Source organism: Rhinolophus sinicus, linkage group LG17 (assembly GCF_036562045.2).
Source record: "Rhinolophus sinicus isolate RSC01 linkage group LG17, ASM3656204v1, whole genome shotgun sequence".
In the NCBI taxonomy this organism is placed as follows: Eukaryota; Metazoa; Chordata; class Mammalia; order Chiroptera; family Rhinolophidae; genus Rhinolophus; species Rhinolophus sinicus.
This window is the reverse complement of record NC_133766.1, coordinates 10,593,440-10,611,919: the sequence shown is the minus strand read 5'-3', so window position 1 is coordinate 10,611,919 and position 18,480 is coordinate 10,593,440. Positions and strand designations below refer to the sequence as shown.

Here is an 18,480-nt window from a genome sequence, read left to right as displayed (position 1 = left end):
TCCTCTTAATCATTTAGTGAGACCAAGAAGTTAGCATGTCAATAACAATAAACAAGAGAAGGAATACAGGATAAGATGGAGAAAGGTGGGAAGACATTACAATTCATTATGCAATGAGACTTGGCACCTAATTTTTTAGAACAAAAGTAACAATACTAATAACTTACAAACTGTGACTGAAACATTTTTTTCCAAATATTGAAATCAGTATATTTTACCAGCGAAACAAATTGTGTTGATTATTAAATTGGCAAAATCAACCCACCAAATAACTGGAAACAAATACTAACCTGAGCAGCTCCCAAAGGGGGAACACGTAAACGTTTCATAGCTTTTTGTCTGTCACCATCTTCAAGTTCATTGGTCACTACAGCCTAGAAAGACACATTATTAAATGTTGACAAAAGTTACACTAAACTTGAGTATTGTATAAATAATTCTGAATCATTTATACAAAGGAAAAAACTGTATTAAAATTGTTAATACTCAATATATACCGATAACAAAAGATGAATACAAGTCATGTGTACACATTTTTTTGGCACCCCTGGCATATATGGTATTCTGATAACCTCTTGGTAAATGAGTATTGATAAAGCAAAAGGAAAAAAATCATGAGTTAAGAATGTATATATTCAATGCTAGCAACTAATAAAGGAGAACAGAAATGAGGAATTATTTCATTAAAAATTAGACATGTAAATTATTGGAAAATATGTAGTATGCAAGTGAGATTACTGTACCTCAGTTTCAGAGATGAGCTGGTTGATTTTCTTGCATGTATAAAATGGGGCCACTTCTACATGAGCCACTCGCCAATCTGCTCCACGAGATGTTTCCAGGATCTTGTCATGCTTTTTAAGGATTTTTCGAAACCCTGTAAAATTCAAATTCTATGGAAAGAAATGAGAAACACTACTATAATTTCTATACCATCAAAGATGAAAAATAATAAGCAGTATGAGTAGACAGAGCTGACTGAAGTTTTGAGTACTGAGCGAAATGGCAATGATTTCATAAAACAATTTACTAAAAGGATAAGACTCTTCTTTCTTATTTATTCATTTCAAGGTAGTAAGCAATCAGTAATAGAAAGAAACCCTAACCAAGAATCCTATTATTTCTATTTCAAAAAAATTAACAGAAGTCCTAAACTCAAAACATTTTTATTTCCATTTTCCTATGTATAATTATTCTCAAAATAGCTAATTTACATTATTTTGATTCTTTGATCCAAAGAGTATTTTCAGAAAATATTTTGGATTTATCATGCACGAACACATTTATAAGTTCTCTGCTTTTTGAAGGAGTGGTATAGCTATGTATTTCCCCCCTACTACTATGCAAACATGTATGAACCAACATAGAAAATGAAAGCTCATCTATTTCTAACTTTCATTTTGCTTCCATCCATTCTCAGTTTGGGGACGGGAGTGCAAAGAAGAGTCAGTAGAAAAGAACTAATGATCACACAGGATTTTGCTGATAATGGATAGGAGCTAGCACTTTTTCTCCATTTCTACAATATCAAAATCCTACTTTTCTACATTTTCAAATTCTGTTGTTGTTTGATCAACATGCAAAAAAAAGCAAGAGGGGCGGCCGGGTGGCTCAGTTGGTTGCAGTGTGAGCTCTAAGCAACAGGGTTGCCGGTTCAATTCCCTCCATGGGATGGTGGGCTGCACCCCCTGCAACTAAAGATTGAAAACGGCGACTGGACTAGGAGCTGAGCTGCGCCCTCCACAATTAGACTGAAGGAAAATGACTTGGAGCTGACAGACCCTGGAGAAACACACTGTCCCTCAATACTCCCCAATAAAATTTATTTTAAGAAAAAGCAATAAACTGTGGATTTGCAAGGTTCTTTAAACCAAAGATCTCCCAAATTTGCTGATCACATATCCCCATTAGTAAAAAAATTGAGCATTCACTCCAAATTAGGCTTTCACTGCTTGCTGGTTTATTTACTTTTTTCCCCCCATACATTAATGAATCATTTTAAACTCTCTTTGGGGTACATATACCATGATTGAGAGACTGCTTTCAAACAATTTTCCCTTCTCCTTATTCTCAAAGTAAATGTATTCATACAGAACAGACAGCTTCAAAGAACAGAGGATAGATCAAAACTTTTATAATTAATAATTATTTTTGTTTTCCCAAGGAGCTTTTTATAATGACCCAAAACAAAAGCTTCTGGGAAAGTTAATGAAATAAAATTTAACAAGGGTATTTGCCTGTAACGCACAAGCATAATTAATAAAATATGAAATGTTAATGTTTTATAGCATTAGAAGAAAGAAGAAATATATTTTTGTTTTTTAAAAATAAATTATAAAGCCTATCGATAAATTTCAAAGGAAAGGAATTTTCCTTTATATATATATATTTTTCCCAAAATTAACATTTTTATTCAATCAAGTTATAAAAATGTTCACTGTAGAAAAGTCAACAAGGGTTTTAACAAAAACAAAATATACCTTTTATACAATATATGTATATATTAGCGGCAAACTACTTCTGAGAATTTTTATGTTCTTTTAGTTTATTTTAAAGAAAGCATAAACAATGCATGTTAGTATGGAATGTCAACTAATCCGTCTTTCATTCTGTGATTGGGCCTTCTAGTACAAGTATTTTATGATTCTCATTAATGAATGCTAAGAACAAACCCAGTTTGACTAAAAAGTAGTGAAACAGTGGCTGGTAGAATGTGTCTCACTACTTCTTAGTCACGCAATATCTTTGAGAACAAATGAGCACCATATAAATAGTAATTGGGTGTGTATAAACTCAGTTTTTAAGGTATAACAGCAGCCAACTAAAGCACTTAACATTTGACTGTAACTTTTTAAAAATTTGGTGATATACAAAATTTTAATCAAATCAGAAAAATACTTCAAAAATACTTTCAATTGCTTACCAATTTTTTAAAATCTTAATAAAAATTCTGTATACAACCTACAAACTGCATGCAAAAGTGTATGTATGTACGTTCTTTTAGCTTTGACTGAATGTCTCAACTGAGATGAAGCCAAACTTCTCATTAAAATACATATGTAGAATATACAACTGAATTACCAACTGAAAATGTCTAATAAAAGTTTCATCTTAGCTAATCAGAAATACTGACTATTGAAACTTCTGAGGCCAAAGAGCTATAATTCAGCTTCATATAATTTAGGCTTACAAATTAGCCAAATAAACAAGATTCGAAATTACTAACTGCCCACGAAAGCAATAAATTTTTCTCAGTATTTCCTTCTAATAGCAAAAAAAGGAAACTTTACACTGAACTTTGACTTTTTAAACAGTTAAAATTATTAAAGAAATCTCACTAGTCTTCAAAAATACTAAATGGTATATAAATACCATGTTCTTACAGTTGAATTCTTCAGCTAGAATTGTTTTTAAAAATTTCCTTTGGATTGCTTCATTTAGCACTTCAAGTCTCCATCCTGCAACTCTGATAACTGGCTCAGATTTGTTAGGATCATATCAATCACATCTTTCAGAACTTGCTACTGTGTGCGGTAACAACAATGGGAGAAACTGCACCAAATTTCAAAAGCAACATAAGGAAAAAATTCAAGAATATGTAATATTAAAAAGATGAAAGTACAAAGAATAATGACATGCTAAGGACTTCCCTTTTTGGAATGGCTCATCAAAACAGCTCAAATTATTTAGTATAATTTCTCAATTATTTAAAGGAGCCATTCTCCAGGGTAAGAATCTAAGTACCTGATAGTTCTGCAGCAGGATAAGACTGAGGTAGAACTCGCTGAAGGCCAGTTTAAGGTCTTTAATATTCCTATGTTGGACACGTTCCTCATGCGACAGGTGGAAGACTGGCTTTCGGCGCTGCCGCAGCGTCGTAACACCCGTGCTTTCTTTCTGAGCATCCAGTGAGGACTGCAGCTCATTCTGAAGAGTAGCAAACCTGCGCTGAGCCTCTGCGAGCTTTTCTATAAGAAATAAAACAGAATTGCCAAATCATCAAGATAAAAATGGTGGTGAAAGTTCTCAGTGACTCGTCTAAATTTTTACTAATTATTCTAATTTGTTTCCCTAAAATTTCTAAGACAAAACCATTAACATGTAACAGTTAGAACTGGATATGAAAAAAATGTTTCAGTATAGCACGCTCCTTTCATTCTATCCCACACTTCCCTCCCTGCAAAACCTCAAGTGTACCCTTTCTTTTTACAGATGAAGATACTGTATTTAAAAAGCCACTAAGAGTAAAAATGCAAAATGGTACAGCACACTGTAATTTGCAACAGTTTGGCAGTTCTCAAAAAGTTAAACATAGTTACCTTAAGATCCAGCAATTCCACTCCTAGGTATAAACCCAAAAGAACTGAAAACATGTTCACATAAACTTGCATTCATAATACTCAAAAAGTGGAAACAACTCATATGTCCATTAACTGAACGGATAGGCGAAATACGGCATATATGTACAATGGAATATTATTAAGGCATAAAAAGAATGAAGTACTGATTCATGCTATAACATGGATGAATCTTGAAGACATCATGGTGAGTCAAAGAAGCCAGACACAAAATACCACATATTGTATGATACCATTTATAAAAATGTCCAGAGCAGGTAAATCTATAGAGACAGAAAGGAGACCAGTGGTTGCCAGGGTCTGTGGGGAAGGAAGAACAGAACAGGACAGACATTTGTCCTCTCCGGAACAAATGTATTGTTCACATAGATGTGCCTTCCCTGCTCATAATGAATGCTCCTGCTAGCACCACTGTTAAGTAGAACATCTTACCCATTTTCGTGATATTCCACACAGCTTTATTTCTGATCAAGGAACTCATTTCACAGCAAAGGCAGTAAAGCAATGGGAATATCCATGAAGTACAATGGTCTTACCACATACCCAGAAATAGCTGGCCTAATAGAAAAGCTTAGTGAAATGAGTTGGGAGACAAAACTCTGCAAGGATGGGCTTCTGTCTTATAGGATGCAGTATTGAGACCATTATATGGTGCTGTCCCAACCATGGCCAAAACACTGTCTAGGAATCAAGGGGTGGAAGTGTAAGTGGTTCCTCTCACTCACATAATTTTTATACTCCACTCACATAATTTTCGCTTCCCAATCTGCAACTTGAGCTCAGCCTATTGGTTAGTTCTGAAGGGGAAATGCTTCTTTCAGAGGAATACAGCAATGGTTCCACTGAATTGGAAGACAAGACTGCACCTGGCCATTCTGGGCTCATCATACCACTGAACCAGTAGGCAAAGAATGTGTTTACAGGTTAAAGTGATTGATGCTGATTGTCAAGGGGACAGTGAGTTCTTGATACACAATAGGAGCGAGGAGGATTGTGTCTGCAACCCAGGAGCTCTCTGGAACGCATCCTAGTACTTCCATAACCAATAATAAAAGTTAATAAAAAACTACAGCAATCATAAAAAAGACAGAACTATTGAGGGTTCAGATCCTTCAAGAATTAAAGTTTGGGTCATCCCAACCAGTAAAAAAAACCCTAGCCAGCTGGAATTCTAGCTGAGGGCAAAGGAAATATGGAATGGGTAATGGAAAAAGCAAATCACAGGTATCAACTATGGCCTTTTGATCTTCTTGCTGTCTTTTACATATCTTATATTTTCCTATCTATCTCTTTGTGTCATATTCTGGGTATCTACTTCAACTCTATCTTTTAGTTTATAAATTCTCTCTTAAGCTCTACCTAATTTAGTTTAATTAAGATATTCATTTCAGTGATTATATTTTCATTTTTAAAAGTTCTAATTGGCTATTTTTAAAAGGCAATTTTGATCATTTCTTATTCTTTCCTCATGGTTTTGATACTCTTTTATGTCTCTATCCTAATTAAGCATATATTTTGTTTTCTAATAATTTTGCGTATTTTATGCAGCACTTTAGTGTTTTGTAATGAGAGGTTTTCAGGATTTCTTTCTAGTCTTCCATGTTGTAAGAAAAAGCACTATTCACCTATTTTCAGATCTCACACTGAAGTCAAAGGGAAAATGAATCTCAGGGTTACTTTTATACAAGTTAAACATTTCTATTGCAAATGTGTTTGTCTTGTTATTGTTATGATCAAACACAGTAGGGACCGGACCCTCTTGGTGCTTTCTTGGTTCACAGGGCAACTAGTATCTCAGTAATTTTTTCATGATGCTCCTAGGCCAAAAGATATACTTACCACTTCTGTTTATTAAGTAGTTAGGTTAAAGAACTTAAGTATTCATGCTTTAACCACTTACTAGCCAATTGAAAAAATATATTATACACAATTAAAGACACATATATCATAAAAGACGTGAGGACTTATTAAGTATATAAATTACTCTGCTGATAAAAATAACTCAGGTAATTAGTAAAAGCCCATATCCAGAATATCGTAAGTAATATGATCAATTTTTATTGTTAAAGGAGTAATATATGAAATTGCTATTTGTTTAGCTTCCTTAGCCTAAGTTGTCAAAATAAATTTTGTAATTATTTACATCTTTCATCACATGATATTTAAAATGTAAGAAGTCCAAAAAATGGAAAGAAAGGATCTGCTACTTCCTACGTGCCAGCAATAAGTCAAGAAACCAATGCCTCTCCATCTGGCAAACCCCTTACTCATTTTACACGGCTAATCTCAAGTACAACTTTCTATGTAAAGTCTTTCTTGCCCAACAAGTCTGTTACAATATGAAGCTCCCTCCTTAGGGCCTCAAGGCACCACATACATGTATGGATAGCACCCTGCGTAGAATTCTTCGTTTATATGTTTGCTTCATTGACTGAGTTCTCTGAGGGCAATGGTTCTATAATCTTCATTTTTAAATGAACAACTTATTTTTTAATAGATTTTTTTCAGGTATACTTTACATACCATAGAATTCACCCACGGTAATAATGCAGTTTTCTGACTTTTAGTATATTTGTAGAGTTGTGCAAACATCACCACGATCCAAGTTTGGAACATTTCCATCACCCCCTGCAACTCTTGTCCTGGCTGTTGGCTGTCATTCCTCACTCCTATCCCCACCCGCAGGTAACCACTGATCTGCTTTGTCTCCCCAGATAGGCCTTTTCTGGACACTTTATATAAAGGAACCATACAATCTGTAGTCTTTTGCGTCTGGCTTTAACTTAGCATAAAGATTTTGAGGTTCAGAACACGGATCAGTAGTTTGTTCCTTTCATTGCTGAACTGTATTTCATTGTGTGGATACACCATATTTTCTTTAAATTACTCATCAGTTGATGGACATTTGGATTGTTTAGAGTTTTTTTACTATAAATTTTGCTATTAACATTCATGTACAAGCTTTTGTGTGGACTACCATCTTCACCATTGTATCATAAAAGCTTGCATACAGCAGGCTCAATCCATGTTTGTTGAGTGAATGAGTAAGTGAATGAATGAATGAATGAATGAATATGTAGGGAAAAGTTCTCCGTAGTAATCCAAGTTCCTATACAGAAATATAGGAGAAATGAAAATTTCAGGGGTATTTTGCTACTTTCTTTAAACAACTGATTCTCTTTCTTAAGGACGAGACTATCTAGAAGAGCATATGGGAGAGACAGAGTCCCTGGGTGGGAGTAGGGAAATATAAAGGACATGTTTATATTTGAAAGAAATCATATCCAATATAGTAATATTCAATATTACTATAGTTATGGAGTGAGAATTTTATACTTATCAAAAGGGGCATAGGTTTAAAAAGGATGAAAAATACTGCTTTTGACAAGTGCCCAAATCTATTTTGCAATGACATCCCAATTTTCAGACCTCCAAAAAACTCAAACATATGGGACAGCACAAAACCTGGAAAAAGGTATATGTGTATGTAAGAACATACTTTGGTCTATGAATGAAAAATCTACAAATACGCTTATAAGAAATTATTATGGTGATGGAAAGAGACTGACTCTAGGTGATGAACACACAATGTGATATATAGATGATGTATTACAGAATTGTACAACTGAAATCTATGTAACTTTGCTAACAGTGGTCACCCCAATAAACTTTAATTGAAAAATAAATAAAATAAAAATGACCATTTCAAAGCAATTTTATGAATGTTGATGAAAACACCCTATTTGGCAATAAATTCCAATTTCTACTCATGCCAGGAAATCAAGTGACTGTGAATGAGAATTGATTATTTTAATATATAATTAATGGTATAAGATCTCATATAAAAAATATTTGATAGACATTTCCAATAACCATTCAAGAACTTTCAAAGCACCTATGTGCCCCTCAAAGGGCTAAAATAAGGGTTAACAAGGTATTTAGTTTTCACCAGATTTATGTATTTTGTTTTACTTTTAGAAAAAGTTATTTCAGAACTACAAGCTATCTTCAGAATAGCAAAGCTGTTATATATCGTTATGCAACTGAAGAATAAGTCTTGATAAAGTTAGTGTCCTGGAATACTTTTATTGTTTACTTCTCCTGCAATATTACCAACATTTATGGACCTCAATGTGAATTCAAAATACAAAGTAACTTTATAAGAATGTTGACCCATCATAGATGATTCAGGATAGTTAATCTTATTACATTGCATGCAATTTTTGTTCTGCTTTTATCTGGTATTCTTATTACTGAAATTGTTACACCTCAACCACTGAAGTCTAAAATCTCCATGTGTGAATAAAACATCCTATTCCTTCAATTTTCTCTCTAATCACCAACTTACTCCTTATTCTCTACAACTCCAGCCTCCGCAGACTATTTGTCACCCTCCTCACCCCTAAATATGTCACGTACTTTAACGTCACTATGCATCTGGATACTTTTCCCTGCCCTGGGACACTACTCTCCAACTCCCCTACCGTTATCCCCAAACACACTCCTCCAACGGCATTTGGCAAATGTCCATACATTTGCAAAGGTACTTCTTCTGGAGGCTTTTCTTCAATCCCTTTCTTTTCCTCCAAGAAAAGTCAATGCTTCATGTCTGTTCCACAGTACTTTGCAAAACTCTAAAATGCCAGGTATCATGTGATACACATGAAGTAGACATAACTGGTAAATAAACTCTGATATTTTCTATTCAACTACATTTAAATCATATTTTTAAAAATTCCTGTGGTAACCCCAGGTACTTTACTTTCCTGACCCATTTATTGGGCCTCAGCCTATAGTTTAAAAGAGCATTAACTTAGATGATAGTCTGCTTTTTTTGTGAAGATGCCATCCTAGAATTGTGTTACCCTATGACCATGGGCATTCCCGAACCTTTCAGTCTTAGAAAGAAACACAAGAAAAGGGAGGAGGGCAGGAGGAGGAAAGAAGAGAAAGAAAATGAAGTTGGTTTCACATGGCCTGTTTTTAATAGAAACTTATCAATCACTTTTTTTTAACAAAATGAAGAAAGAAAAATTTATTGTGGATAATATATAAAAATTTTTAATTTTCATCAGAAGTGTTAACAAGAAAGCAAGCCAGACTGATTGCTTTAATTCACCTCCCCCACCCCCACCCCCCATCTTCTAATAGTTCTTAAGTAACTGATTCTGTTGTAATGAGCTCAAAATTCAAGAGAGTCATGATATAGGAAGAAATGCTGCGCCCATGGGAATTTTAAACAACATTATAGACCAATGATCACCCTACTTAAATATGTATCTAATCTATATTTTAACACACATACAAGCAAAGAGCAAAACCAGCCACTAAGTCAGTTTAAATATGTGGGTACTAGATACATAAAATCACTTGTAAAATGAACATTTAGTATTTCAGTGAAAGAGATTCTTATGTTTCATTACACATACTCAGTGGTAATAATAATATAAAGTGTCTCAATAAGAATAAAGAAAAACAAACATATAGCATAATAGGATTATAAGGATAACTGTATAACAGGAATAGTTCCAAGTAATTATTATCCAATTGGTCTTTGATTTATATGAAGCCTGAAAATATTTAACTAAGAAATAAATCTGTTTCTATTTTGCCATGATTTTCCTACTTATAAATAATACTACTGCAATCTCCTTTCTTCCCTCCTTCACTCCCTCCTTTGTGGTATGAAAGGAAAAGCACGTAACATTGCTGTGAGTTCCTAACATAAAAACTGAAGCCAAAAAAACTAGGATAGGCTCAAAAAAACTGAAACTGTTTGGAAACAAAGGAAAAAGCTCTTAGCTATTTAAAACATACCAATCAATATAAAGGGCTTGCCTGTTTTAATTGTGGAATATTAAAAGCAACAGATATATTCTGGTTTGTATTTTTTTAATGTAGGCCCATAAAAACACTGCTGAGAAGCTAAATATTTTTTTGTTTGTTTGTTTCTTTTTGCAAAATATATTCCAATTTATTGAAGATCAATTAAGTTGAGCTTTGAAGCTAAGTATTTTGAATGGAGAAAGAAAGCAAACTGGTTCAAGAAAGAAAAAAGATGTTATAACGTGAAGTGTTTACTATCACCAATGGAAAAGGACATACCTGGTCACCACAAAAAAGGTTTCTAACATTACAGCCTTCAGGATTGACACCATTTTTAGTGTTGGAAGAGACCTGGGAGACTCTTAGATCAGTGATTAGTAATGTTATCACCAAAAAGGTTTATTTCTTTAAAAAATTACTCTCTCCTCCCGTGGCTTTCAAATATTAAAAAGATTTTATCTACAAATCTAACTAAATCCTCATATCTTATCAACTAAAAATATGTAATAAAAAATAAAGAGCAAGAAAACAACTTACATCAGATTTTCTGAAATATTGAAAGTAGCTTCTGACTCCTCACATATGCAACCCTAGAGGGCTGGGAATCAATTTGCTCATTTTACAAGCAAGTATATATAGAAGTATAGGAAGTATAGGAAGGTTAAATGGTAGACTTCTTCTAAAGAAAGTAATAAGGTTCAAAAATCCAAAATGTAATTGGTAGGTAACAGAACTGCTATGAAAATAAATAGTCACATTTTGGTAGTATTCTTTCTATGTTTTGTTTGTTTGGCTTTTATAGCATTTGTTTCGGGTATTAAAAGGTTTCAGTCAAGACTATAACTCACTTAGAAAATGACCATTTTTAGCTGACCATTACATATTTTTGTGAGATGTAAGAGGGTGGAGGTAGGTGTATAAGCTGAACTCACTCCTGTATTAGTTACAGTTTTTCATGTGCCCTAGTGTCTGAGCATTGCAGTCTACAAGACAATCTGCCAATGAACAGGTGGCTAAATAAGGAGAAAAATGATACTGTCTAGGACAAGGGCCAAATTCTATTTCTGTCAATCATGTCTTCATATTACCCATCACTTCCTGACCTGGCAAAAAGTCAGTCTGAAGACTATCAATTTGTACCTACTCTGTGATGACATCAAGAGACATGCCCTAATGTCCCTGCCAACACACACAGAAAAAGGAAGTCATTAAATCAGTTAGCCCCCAAGTTTTTAATAGTAGAAAGACTGGAATTATTATTTTATCTATTTATTTATTTATTTTTACAGTGAAGAAATTTTATCTTTATAAGAGAGTGAAGAAGCCACTAAGATTCTTCCAGGTGTTCTCTTCAGTGATGCTTCTTATCTTCCTTCTTGGACTCCAGGTGATATTCAGCCCCACAGCTATCACAAGTGCACAAATCCCCATGTAATGCACCGACAAAGGAAACACTGTTTGCAAAGCCACCCATGTATCTCCAAGCTTCAATGCGGCCCCATGGATCCCTGAGCCCTCGTGCAGCCAACTTCTGGACAGTTTCTAATGGTGTCCCTTCTGTCTCCCACTGTTTATAATCTGGAAGTTCCACCTTACTCTGACTATGTTCATGTCCATGTCCATGGGCCATGTCTGACAGCAAACTGACCTCTCAGGACATTCAATCTAGAATTATTGTTGAAAAGTAACCAAGTCTAAGATATCATTTTTCAAACCAAGGCTTGTAATCCAATACAGGTTCATGAAAGCAATTTAGTGGATCATAAATTAACATTTTAAAATTCAAATAGAAATAATTAAATATAGAAAACAGAATATACAAATAATAGAATACCGTATGACAAGTAGTAAGGATAAGGATTGTTTCATGATAAAAGTTAATTATTTAAATATATTGCATATACACACATATATAGGTGCATACAAACATAACACACATATCTATGTGTAACTCAAATATAAAGGTATGTACCTATTGTTAACAATAGATATTTTTCTTTGTAAACCAAGAAACATTATTTATTCTTTGTGATCTCAATTATCCATTTAGAATTAGGCTCAGAGATCCTTCCTCAAAAAATCATAGTAAAAGAAAATGCGAATAAACTTGACCTCATCTGTTTTTCATTTACAGCCTTAAATCACATCCAATAGCCTTTTCTCAGTCTAAATACTCTTTCTCTTTTAGTCTCCTCTTCCTCCCTCTACATTACACGGCTGGCTGTACTGCTGGTTCCTCTCTATCCTTCTACCTCCTTATTATGGAGATTATCTTTGTCCTTGAATATTGCCATTCCTTCCGTACATTTTCCCCTTGCTGATAATCTTTCCATTTGCATGTTTTAAACAATATTTCTATTTCATCTCTGCCTTCTAAGCACTTGTGATGTAGCGAGGAGGACATGTACTATGCCACTTCCTTTAATGGCTCTGCCTTTGCATAAACTGTTCCCTCTGCCTAGGAAGAAGTCCAACTATCAATGCAAGATGAGGAGGAGGACACAGAGTTAAGATATTTGCTTCCTTTTTTGTTCACTTTTTTCTTTGAAGGGAATGACTTGCTAAGGAGACTAAACCAGTAAAAAGGGAAGTTAATGATGCATTTACGCAACAATTCTTGGAGGAGATAATTACTGGAGCAAGGTCTCAAGGAACTGAAATTCAGTCAGTAGTTGTAGAGATTTTTCCATGGACTTAAGAGGGTTACCTTTTCTACAAAGACTGGAGGAAAATGACTAAGGGTAAGAAAGTCTATAGGCATTTGGGGAAATAATGGCCTAGATCTGCATAAGTATTATACACCAACAGGAGGTGAAGGCCTTTATTTTTATTTGCAAAGTAGGACATTAAGGAGCATGATGGGGAAGATAGGTCACAGAATTCAAGAAAATGATACAGGGTTTAGATGAACAATTTGGAGTATGGAAAAGGGCATTGATTAGGACCCACATGAAGCTTTGAGGACACAGTTAAGAATGTAACAATGAATTTACAGCGGTTCCGATTTGTTCTGCTATATGACTTTTTTCCAGCTGTCCTAAGCAGCCCAGGGGTAGGCATGAAGGAGGCAAACGGCTAGATGCGTCCACAGTTGGAGTTTGCTAGGCAGAAGCATTACAGGGCAATGAGGGCAAAGGGATTAAAAGCACAAGGGACAGAGTAGATAAAATAACTGATAGAGACGTAATTCTGGGAGGGGCCTGACAACTGGAATACAACAAGGGAGTCAAGGAACCTGAGTTGAGCTCAGTGAGATGGAAAAACAGATGTTAAAAAGGTAGGGGAGTAAATATATACAGAATTATTTTTTAAAGAGTAAGACATAAAGAAACACAAGTCCTAATGTTTTCTTTTCAACTCCAATTACATCTTGTAGATGCCACTCTGCAGACCATGCTCCAGAGAGGAGTGTTCTGCAAGGCAATGGACAGGCATAAAACTGATGTTTACTAAAAAGCTGGAACTGTAATTCAGCTCTGAGAGAAATGATAAAATCAAGTTTCTGACTCTTTCAAGCACTGGACTGGGCTATAGTGAAGTTCTAGCGAGGTACTGCTTCCCAGTGAGGTCCTGAAATCCTTGCAACTGCAAGAGAACCTAGGCAATGACCACCTAAGGCTAATTACTAAACACTGAGGTACCTGACACATGCCCACCTCAGCCAAAGGAAATGCCCACATCAGTGCAGCACAGCAAGGAAAACACGCCCCAATGTTTAAATGATGATCAGAAGTTTAAACAATGACTTGGTAGAGTTTCTCCTCCCTTAGCAGCAGAAATTGTCTCTTATGTGTTGTACCAAAAAAAACCACTCACCTGAATAAAATGTGTTGATTTTGGCAAGTTCCTTTTCACAGGTTTGGAAAAATTTTTCTTCAAACTTGGCAAAATACCTCTTTACTGTGTCCTCATCAGTAACTGAAAGCAAGGAAAAGAGTATTTAACTTTAATGTCTGAAGGCCAATTAGGAAAACTAGGGAAATAAAATTTAAAGTTACTCCTTTCTTAGTTTTCAAAATAACAACAACATACGTATTTCTTTGGAAAAAATGAACTGTGAACCAAATTCAAAAAAGACTAATCAAAGTTCTCTTCACAGGAACACAATTATTTGTTTTAACTGAATGAGACTCTAAAGCTCTACTGTAATGAATATATAGTGGTGAAGAAAATAAGTCTTCTAAGACTTCAGAAAAGAAACACACTACTGTATACAGAGGTGTCAAGGACGAGTCAAGGTGTTGGCAGTTGAAATGAACAGGACTCTGCAAGAGAGTAGATTAAATACTTCAAGGGAAAAAAGATGCAAGAGAAAATGAAGACATGAATATGTAATATGTTTCTGGTAAAAAATGAGTTGATTGTTCTATCTATATTAAATTGCTATCTACTTATTTTTACTTTAGCTGCACCAGACCCAGAAAAAGAGATTTAGATGGATGGTTATAAATCAGGCATTCCAAACCTCCAGTTGCAGGGTAAGAACATAAATGAGTTGAGCTAGTGGGTGACTACCCAAGTGTGGTGATAAATGACAACCACCACCGTCAGGATAAGGAGTGGTATAGATTCTGGCAAACTGGAGAGCACCTGTCCATCTAGTTAGTTGCTACCATGTGATGATATGTGGCCCAGGTTGTCAGATCTTCCAATTTTTCAGGAGAAGTCATAAACCTAGATATTTTATAAAAATACCGAGTGGGCTAATCAATATATGTGTCTGCAGGCTGGATCCACTTCGTGAGTTCTGTCATACTGCACACAGCTTTACTGAATTCCTTAAATACAGATACATATGTATCTTCAGGAACCCCCAAGCCTAAAAGGATACATTTCTTGCCCAAGTGAGGTATGACTAGACTCCAGATGCTAATCATTATATAGAACCATCCTATTTCTGAATCTCTGGGGCACTTTAAACTTGAAATATCCAAAAAAAGTATCTGTTCTTTTATGTCCCCCAGATGCCCCAAATCTTAGTGCAACCCCAGAAATTCTTAAATAATTCACCTGTCCAGGAATAAGAGAAATAGTATTTCCCTTAGTAATACACAAAACAAATATACCTATACACACTAATTCCCAGTACCACCGATATTTCAAAGAAAAACAAAATCTTAATATGAAGTTTTAAAAAGCATGTTGAATCTAGTCATTTCATACGAATACAAATGTAAAACAAAATTAGTACACAAAACCTTTACACACACACACACACACACACACACACACACACACAATCTATTTCTTATGCTTTAGATAATGCAGTATTCTATTGATTTTGCAGTAAAGAAGGGATGCCACTTTAACTTCCTCATGTAAGCTAAGCAATTTAGGTACAATAAAGACTACAGCTACCCAACCAACCAAGGCCACTGAGAATTATTTTTTCTAAACATAAAGAAGGTCAAACCTTTTTTTTAAGCTAACCTTGAGTGAAAGATGCTCCATGGCAACAGATGCTACTCTTATGATCACATCTAGCTAGCTATAGCTGATTTAAAATAAGAGAAATATCTTATTCTACTTAATTACTTTCTCCCCCCCCCCATTTTTATTTTATTCTCTATAATATTGTTAGGAAAGAAAACACAAAAGCAAAAAACGGGCTTGGTCACATTTAATTTGTTTCCCTATAAACAGACAACTTTCATTAACCTAATCTGATGGAAATAAAGTTTTTCAGCAAAGTGATTTAAACATAGTTTCTGTTTTAAAAATAATTTTAACATACGTATATTAATGTTTATATAGAAATTGCATATTCAGCAACATCTATCTAAATATTACTAAGAATCTAGAAACGAAAAAAATCTAAGCCTCTGAGAAACTAAAACATACGTAATAAATTTTATGTATTAAAGTATGAACATTCTATCCATGAATCAATCTCATGAATTCTTCATTTCCTTAATTTAGAGACTGTTTATCTAAAATATTATCAGTCTATTATTTAGTTTCCTAATATATATATAACTTAATAGCCACCAATCAGACGAGGGCAGAGTAAGGTTACAGCAACACTAGGAAGTAATAGCAAACAGAGTAAAGAGAAAAAAAAAACCACTATAGATAAAAATAGCAAGAATAACTATGCAAAATAAATTAAATGAAGGAAAATGTTCTGTCCTTTTAGATTTCCATAGACACAGTAACCAACTGTGATTAGAAGCACACTATTTATTGGTAAATGAATTAGCAAAACACAACAAAAAGAACAGAAGAGAGTGCCCAGAAATAAATCTGTATACACATAGATTCAGATAAAGGGGGCTTCAAACGAGTAGAAGAATCAGCTATATAACAAATAGGGTTGGGTCAGTTGACCATCTATTTAAATAAACTCCAAATGGAGTTAAAGAAATAATATTATAAAATATTAGAAAAAACAATAACTCTACATGGGGAAAAGTCTCCTTAAACACTACATAAACAGGCGATAACGAGAATAACTGACATTCTCACAAAATGAAGTATCTCCATTCCACAAGATACCATAAGCAAAGTTAAAAGACAAGAAGAGACATGGAAAAACATACCTGCAACATTTAAAATAAAGGATTCATTTGCAAAATATATTTTTAAAAATTCTTCCAAAACAATATTAAAAAAATATTCTATAAGAAAAATGGGTAAATTAGAGCAATTCATAAAAAAACACAAATGGCCAATGAACAAATAAAAAAGATGCTCAACATCCTAGATATCAGATAAATATAACTTTAAAATAATGAAATATAATTTTTCAACCATCACATTGGCAATGGTAAAGGTAAATGAACACTCTCAGTCCCTGTTGGTGGAAATGTAAATTTGTAAACCCTTTTAGGAAGATAATCAGTCTACCAAAATTTTCATTGTGTTCAATCTCACATGTAGGAAATACATTCTAAAGGAATATCTGTACAAATGGGTGTATGTGCAAGGATGCCATGCGCCATTACTTTTAATAATGATGAAGAAAACAAAGTGATGCCCAACAAAAGGGGAACAGTTTAATAAACTATAATAATATCATATAACACTATGCAGTCATTTAAAAAATAATATACATATATCCTGATACGTCTTAAAATCCCAAAACACACTGTTGAGGGAAAAATTTAAATAACAGAATATATACGGCATGATCTCATTTATGAAAAAATATGTGTATAAATTAATATTCATATGTACATTCATAGAAAGATTGGAAGGGTGCATATCAAACTATTAATTATGGTCATCTTCTCTGCAACAGGAGTAGGTATGAGAGGGATTCTAACATTTTGCTATATCTATACTTATTGTATTGTTTGAACCTATTACAATGAAACATATTCTGAAGGATAAATAAATTATATTGTATAAATAAAGGGTATTATTAACTGGAAGAAAAAGAGAAACATGTCACATCCAAATTTTTAAATCATACAAGTACATAGTAAAACCTAACCAGCATAAGTAATTGAAAAGAGTATCGATACCAGAATTTAGAGGTACATAATTTCAGTTAGGAGTTGGCAGAATGCTGATTTACAAAACATCAATTTCTATTACCAGATGCTTCCTACAACCTATCTCCTAATAATGTTGGAAATCACTAACTCTAAATTGGAGGAACAGAGAATTTCAGTGTTCAGAAACCAACTACTCTGTTTCCTCGAAAATAAGACCTAGCTGGACAATCAACTCTAATGCGTGTTTTGGAGCAAAAATTAATATAAGACCCGGTCTTATTTTACTGTAATATAAGACCAGGTCTTATCTAACATAATATAAGACCGGGTCTTATATTAATTTTTGCTCCAAAAGATGCATTAGAGCTGACTGTCCGGCTAGGTCTTATTTTCGGGGAAACACAGTAGTACAATTCCCTTGTTTTACAGGTAAGGAAATATAGGTTTACAGAGCCTAGATAACATGAGGTTCCCCCTTCCCCTGTAAGAATGTGACTTTTATAAAGACTCACTGTATATTCTTAAAATAAAGAATATCAAAATGACTACTATGCAAATCAAAACCACAATGCCACTTTATACCCAGCAGGATGCCTATAATAAAAAAGACAGACAATAACAAGTGCTAGCAAGGATGGGAGAAATTGGAACACTCACGTACTGCTGATGGGAACGTAAAATGGTACACTCACTTTGGAAAACAGTTTGGCAGTTCCTCAAAAACTTAAATATGGAGTTAATATATAATTCAGCAATTCCATTCTAGGTATATACCCAAGAGAAGTGAAAACATACATTTGCACAAAAATTTATACATAAACGCTCATAGCAGCATTATTCATAATAGCCAAAAAGTG

At 34.1% G+C, this 18,480-nt stretch overlaps 1 protein-coding gene across 1 annotated transcript in view; it reads right to left on the bottom strand.

Moving 5' to 3' along the window:
* XPR1 (xenotropic and polytropic retrovirus receptor 1) overlaps positions 1 to 18,480 on the bottom strand; it is a 130,568-nt gene that overhangs the window by 40,038 nt on the left and 72,050 nt on the right. Inside the window, exons 3-6 of the mRNA XM_019733509.2 lie at positions 14,001 to 14,102; positions 3,745 to 3,968; positions 744 to 893; positions 291 to 374 (exon numbers count right to left, since the gene is read on the bottom strand). Coding sequence (XP_019589068.1) covers positions 291 to 374; positions 744 to 893; positions 3,745 to 3,968; positions 14,001 to 14,102 — 560 coding nt within the window. The remainder of the gene's footprint in view (positions 1 to 290; positions 375 to 743; positions 894 to 3,744; positions 3,969 to 14,000; positions 14,103 to 18,480) is intronic.